Here is a 6,939-nt window from a genome sequence, read left to right as displayed (position 1 = left end):
GGGGAGTTGTTCAGGGGCCGGGGACGGGGCCCGCCCTGTGCGGGAAGGGGTCGCCCTGGGGCCTTCCGTGAGCTGCCCGCTCTGCCCCGTCCCCTCCCGCCCTGGCAAGGGCGTCCCCCCGGGGAGCTCAGGCCACAGCCCCCCGTCCCGGGCGCTGCGGCTCCCCGCCTGCTCTGCGTGAGGGGGGAGTCTCTGTCCTGTCTCTGGCGAGCCGGAGCAGCGTGGCAGGGGCCCATTCACACAGGAGCTGATGTGTGGCCCCCAGCTAATTTCACACTGGAATAAAACCCTCTTCAAAATGTCTCCAGCTTCCCAGCGCCATGCAGAAGCTTTCTGAAGGTGAAGGATTATAAGGAAGCCGAATGAACTAGTCTAGTTTTGCCTGGTTGAAGGCTCCAGGGCATTGCAGCAGGCCTGAGGTCTGGGTTGGAGTGTATTCCTCCTCCAGGCTCACACTCATGCTTCAGATATATCTAGAGGGTTTTGTGTGCCAGGGAGCCCTAGCCAAGCTCCCAATATACTTGACCAGGAAGGAAGCTCTGGCTGGGAGGACCCCTAGGCCATTTTCCTGTCCCTGATTCATTAACATTTCTAGGCAGAGTTTCACTGGGTTGTGTCCACTGGCTCCTTGGATGCGTTTGAGGGCCACTGGGCACTGTCCGGTGGGCTCAGTGCCATGTCCCCTTTTAGTGCACCTGGTTTAAACCTCTGACCTCACTCCTGTATAGCTATGGGTTTGTGCAGACACCTCACAGAGCAGCATTTGAACATGAATCCATCGTTCGGGGTGCGAATCCAATTTTGTGCCCTTGTAGGATGCCAGCAGAACAGCCCTGGGAACTGAAGTCCTATATTCAATGCAGGTATAGCATGGAAAGTGATGGTTCACATTTCTTTTTCTGGACACACAATGTCTGAGGGGTCAGAAAGGAGTCCAGGTTCATTCAGTCTTTGGCCTCATCGCTAAGAAAGTAGTTGAGGTGGCTGATGTCACTTTTCAAGGTGGGTTTTTGGTGTTGGCAGCAGTCTGCTTGGGTGGAGAGGGAGATCCCAACACATTTCATTTTCATTCATGAACAGTCAATGACCAGCAGCTTTAACTCACTTTTAGCCTTTTCTGGATTGGAGCTGGCAAACATTGAGATGAATGTTCCTTATCCATTACCAGGCCCTAGACCAATCCAGTCATTTGTGAATATTTTTTCAAAGTGTAGATCTCTAAGTAGAGTGGAGCTGGAGCAGGTGCTGCACAGCCAGAGCGGGCAAGGCGCGGGACAGAGCCATGAGCTGCTCGTCTAGAGGGTGCGGCAGACAGGGGGCAGCTCCTGCCCTGCATGCACACCAGGAGGGCATGGGGGGCATGTGCCCCACCCCCCAACTGCACACATCCACTCCCTGCTCCCACATACTGGGGGCAGAGAGTAGCAGGTCAGGAGTGAGGGGCACCAGCAGGGCTGGGGGCATGGAGCGCTGTGGGTTGGGAGTGAGGGTCACTAGCAGGTCCGGGGGGCTGTTTTCTAGTTAAACTATTCACTGTGTCAGGACTGGCCCTCAATGTTTACAGATGGGTCCTGGGGAGCATGTGCACCTGAATTGGCATGAAGGGTAGGGAAGGATGCCACTGTGTGCTGGGGCCAGGGGTTGTGCTGGGCTGTTCCCAGCGGGGGGCTGGGGTGGGCTGGGCTGAGCTTAGGGTGTGCAGCAGCAGCACTGGGGGGGCCTACAGCGAATTGTGGGGTGGCTGCAGCCCTACCGCCATAGCTCCCCTCTCAGCGCTGCCACCACCCATCCTGAGCACAGTGCAGCCCAGCTCAGCCCCCCTGGTATTTACTCATTGTGTTTTTACTGGGTCAGTGAAAATATACAAATCAGTTTTATTTTTTTTAAATATTCCATTTCTGGTAAAATTCCCTTTTAAGTTTTCAGTCAGTACTGCAATATACTGAGTGTGTAATTGTTGCAGGAGATTTTTAATAGGGTAAGATTCATAGATGTTAGGGTCAGTAGGGGCCTCAGTAGGTCATTGAGTCTGACTACCTGGCCTGGGTAGGAAAGAGCACTGGGGTCAGATGACCCCAGCTTGGTGTTTGTCCAGTCTCCTCTTGAACACCCCCAAGGTAGGGGAGAGCACCACATCCCTTGGAAGCCCATTCCAGATTCTGGCAACCCTTACTGTAAAGAAGTTCTTTCTAATGTCAAACCTAAATCTGCTGTCTGTCCATTTGTGGCCATTGTTCCTAGTTACTCCAGGAGGTATCCTAGTAAATAGAGCATCTCCTATTCCCTGCTGCTGTCCCCTGATGAATTTATAGGCAGCCACAGGATCACCTCTCATCCTTCTCTTGAGAAGGCTGAAGAGATCTAGGTTCCTCAGTCTCTCCTCGTAGGGCCTTACCTGCAGGCCTCTGACCATATAAGTCGCCCTCCTCTGAACCCTCTCAAGATTCTCCGCATCCCTCTTGAAATGCGGTGTCCAAAACTGCATACAATACTCCAACTGTGGTCTGACCAGTGCCGCATAGAAGGGAAGCATCACCTCCCTGGACCTGTTTGTCCTGCATCTGCTAATGCATGATAAAGTACGGTTAGCCTTGTTGATCACTTTGTCACATTGATGACTTATGTTCATCTTGGAGTCAACTATGACTCCAAGATCCCTTTCTGCTGCTGTGCTGCTGAGAAGGTCATCCCCCACTCTGTAAGTATATTGGTGGTTCTTTTTGCCTAGGTGCAGCACTTTGCAGTTGTCTTTAATGCACTGAATCCTATTTCATTCTGCCCATTTTTCCAACCTGTTCAGATCTGCCTGGATCCGTTCCCTACCATCTGGTGTGTTAACTTTGTGAACTTGGACAAGGTGCTCTCTATGCCCTCATCCAAGCCACTGAAGAAGACAGTGAATAGCACCGGTCCAAGGACCAAGCCTTGCGGGACTCCACTGCCCACATCTTTCCAGGTTGATATCAACCCGTTCACTACCAAATAAGTTTACATTTAATATATATTTTTAAATTCTTGGAAACATTTCTGTTGGCCTTGTTTCTTAAAAGTGTTCTATTTGTTTTCCTTTTTCTGTTACTAAAACTAAATTTTGCTCATAAGAAGACTCCTTTAACAGTCTTAGGCTGGATATGGGGAAAACTGTTGGGCTTGTTCAACAAAAGGCCCACTGTCTTTCAAAAAGGAGATTACTTTTGTAAGGAGGCAGGTTTTATCACTGTTGGTGCAGAGTGGGTACATATCGATGTTCTCAGTCTGGGAAGACACTCCCTAATTTATAGTAAAAGAATGGAACAGTTTCCTCCCTGTTCCCTCTTTCCTGCTTCTTGGTATTTTAATAGATTTGATAAGTATGTCCTAAGGTTTCTTTAGCCCATTTGGCTCTCTTAATTACTATGGTTTAGTGGATGAGAGACTGTGACCTGAGCTTTTCAGCTATAGCCTTTAGCTCCCTTTATCTCCTTCAGCTTATTTTGTGTATTGTACCCACTCTTCACCAATATGTCACTTCTGTCATCTTCTCTTTCCACACTCACCGCTTGTTTTCATAACGTCCTTCTATGTCCCTCATCTCTGCTTGAGGCCTGGCCTCCTTTTCTTATTTGTTGGTGCTTTCCTAAGACCTTTCTTCCTCAAAGCCTCCATAAATCAGAGATTGTCCCTCTGGCTAAGGAGACCTGGGAATGCTTCCCTGGTGAGCTGGAGGGGACTGTAAGACAGTGAGGTGACCAACTCGCCTCAGGAGCTAAGGGTAGTGTGCTCAAAATAGTGCTCACACTTCTACATCAATAATGTTAAACAGAAAATCTCTGCGGATGCCCACATGCCCTGTAATTTATACCCTGGTCTGGCCTCTGCAGGTTTGAAGAGAAAGGGAAAACTCCAAGAAATTAGCCCTTGATAATAACAACTGTGTGCTTGTCCCACTGCCAGCAATGGGCCACATGCCAAGGAAGCTTCACCTTTCTGCCTCAAGGGGCTGAGAACTCAACCGTGAGCAGGCATTTCCTATTGCTGTGTTTAGCAGGCCTCTAGCTCTCCAAGTGAATGAATCACTTGAATAAGTTGTTCCCCACCAGCCACCCCATCACAATACAGCTGGTGCTTTTTCCATCACAAATTGCCAGATGCATAGACTTGATAGATCAGTTGTATTTTATTAAATAAAGAGAAAAACAAATACACCAGAGACGTCCTAACATGTTATAAATATACTGTGTGCGGATTTCTGTTTCCAATTGACTGGTCCCATCACAAAGAATCCAGCCTGAGGGGTCCTGGAGTTGTCATATCCCTAGCACAGCAATGAAGGACAGAAAAGGACAAACAGTCTCTGGATGCTGATATATCTGTGCCAGCTCCCTCCTCCTTGCAATTACATTTTTATTAGACACTTCCACATTATTTAAACACTGTCCACTAGTTCAAAGCTCAAAATGTATTTATTTTTAAACTGAATTTAAATGATGGGATTAGAAAGAAATATTTCCCTTACAGGCAGATTATTATACAGCTGCTCATATCCTTCTCCTTTCTCTTGGAGAACCCAGTATTAACCACTTGCAGAGGCAAGACACTGAACTAGAAAAACCTCTGGTTTTAGCCAGCCCAGCAGCTTGTATGTTCATTAGTGTAACATTATGAAAGACTGTTTCAAGATTGGAGTTTCCAACACAAGGTTATTCCACCAGTCTCACTAAAATGTCATTTCAAGAGCTTGTGTTTATCAGAAGCTTGCCAAATACATCTCTGTTGTCTATGATTTTAAATGCCATTGGGTGCATCTACACAAGATGCTATTGCACAGCCGTTACTGTGCATTTATTTAGTACTTGCTAAATAAATACAAATACTTAGCAAGTACTAAATAAATGCTCAGTAACTGGAGTTACTGTGAAGTAGCATCAGCAAACATCTTTTAGGTGATGCTACTGTGCAGTAGCCTAATAATACTGCACAGTAGCATATTAGCATTGTCTGTGCTGTGACACGTTACTGTGCATTATTTTTCAGCTAGTGTGTAGTCAGCAGCAGCTCATGTAGATGCACCCAGTTTGTGGTATTGGCTAATGTTAGGTCCTTAATCTCACTGCAGAGGCGATTCGTAGCAAGTGCTTGAATTTGGTGATTAGGAATGACACTGGGTCTTCATTCCAGTTGTTTTCATTTAATGCAGATACTTTTCTGGACTTTTTACTGCAGTCTATAAGTTTTTGGGTTGTTTTTTTTTTATTGGCAGGTAGAAAGTTCTTCAAGTATTCCTATGGTGGTACTGAAGGTCTTCTTCCCCTCTTGCTGCTCCTCAGCAGAAAGCGGTCTTTTGGTTGGCCACTGGATCCCAGAACAGAATTCTGCAGTTATCCTGGCTGTGTTCCATTTTCCTTTTATTCCTGTCCAGGTGAAGCAATACCTCTCTGAAGTCCGGCAAGTGACTCAGGTCAATGTTTCTGTACTGGGCACATGGAGTAACTGCAAAAAGAAGGAAGAGAGCTTGAGTGAGTTCCTGGAAGATCTTGGCACAATCTTTTCCCATGAGCCATGGATTCAGCTTTGCAAAGAGACAGACAGCAAGTTTTGGAGTTGTTCTGTTATTCAGAAACACCCCAGTACTCCCAAGGAAGATGAAATTATATTGGTGTATTATGACCAACGCAAAGTAATGCTTTCACACCTCCATCCCCCAGGGAACTTGACCAACTCCACTGATCACAAAGCAGAGGATGCCTCAAAACTAGCTGTCATATTTGACACAGTGGCAAAGAGCAAGGTCCTGTTTATGAAAGACAGATATGATTATGGGCCCATCAAGCTGACCCATTGGCAGTCAGAAGGAGTAGAAGCCAGTATAATTGTGGAGTTGATGAAGCAAGCTTCCATTCCTGTGTGTATGCTGCTGACATTTCTGCTTTCATTTGTCTCCAGTGTTTGTAAAAGCAGGTATGGCTCAGCTTATGTGTTGCATGGAAACTTAGGGAAAGATTTGCTGGAAACAGGCAGAATGCATTATGGTAAAATCTCTTAACTAAGTTGTGTAAGGGGCAATGTGACTGCCATCGAAGGTTCTACTTGTACAGGTGTCCAGTTTGATCACTGGAATTTCTTGGCTAACTGAATTGGTTTACCACAGTGAATATAGACTATACAGCATCCGTATCAAAACAAGGGGTGTCATTTCAACATAAAGAGCTGCTATTAATAGTCGCTCTGTGCTTTTCAGAGTCAGAGGGGGAAAAGTGACTGTGATTGTTCAGGACACTCCAATTCAAGTAATGCTGAAGTAGTTGATACTTACTTGCTTGTATGAGGTTCCGGGGCAGTAGATAGTACAGGGAGACCCTGGGTAGAACCTGCTATTGAAGCCGAGTGAGCATGGAGAAGAGAGGAATATCTTGGGAGTCTGGTCCAATGCAAAGTACATGGCTGCCGTATTGGTAGCTATTATCTCTAAGGGTTTCCTCAAATTTCATGAGATTCTGAAAGGAGCTGTGAACTAAGCTGAGCCAATTTCAGTTTTCCCTGGGAACACCCACTCTGCCTTAGCTTCATGCATTTGTTTTCTCCAGTTACTCTCCACAGCTAATTATCTATTATTTCACCCCCTGGATTTTCAGCCCACTTTGGCTTAATCCCTACCTGCCTTGAATTGCCCCTGAGGCTGATGAACACTGTAAAGCACTGGCAAACACTGCCTCCAACTCCGACTTTTTTCTGAAGTCAAAGAGTGCTGCCGTACCCCAAGGCTGAATTAGCAGGAAGTTAATGGGAGGACACTGGACCATGTACAGGCATACCTCGGAGATATTGCGGGTTCGGTTCCAGACCACCGCAATAAAGCGAATATCGCAATAAAGCGAGTCACATGCATTTTTTGGTTTCCCAGTGCATATAAAAGTTATGTTTACGCTATACTGTAGTCTATTAAGTGTGCAATAGCATTAT

The 6,939-nt window shown here is 46.5% G+C and overlaps 1 protein-coding gene across 2 annotated transcripts in view; it reads left to right on the top strand.

The window, feature by feature from the left end:
* Positions 1-6,939, top strand: part of PIGQ (phosphatidylinositol glycan anchor biosynthesis class Q) — a 60,268-nt gene that overhangs the window by 12,961 nt on the left and 40,368 nt on the right. For both annotated transcript variants that reach the window (XM_019539966.1, XM_019539965.1), the window contains exon 2: positions 5,240-5,937. In XM_019539966.1, the coding sequence (XP_019395511.1) occupies positions 5,264-5,937 (674 nt within the window). In that variant the 5' untranslated portion in view covers positions 5,240-5,263. The remainder of the gene's footprint in view (positions 1-5,239; positions 5,938-6,939) is intronic.

This window comes from Crocodylus porosus, unplaced genomic scaffold, assembly GCF_001723895.1.
Source record: "Crocodylus porosus isolate Cpor-Errol unplaced genomic scaffold, CroPor_comp1, whole genome shotgun sequence".
Taxonomy (NCBI): Eukaryota; Metazoa; Chordata; order Crocodylia; family Crocodylidae; genus Crocodylus; species Crocodylus porosus.
Note: the sequence above shows the minus strand (reverse complement) of the source record. Positions and strands in the feature narration are given on the sequence as shown.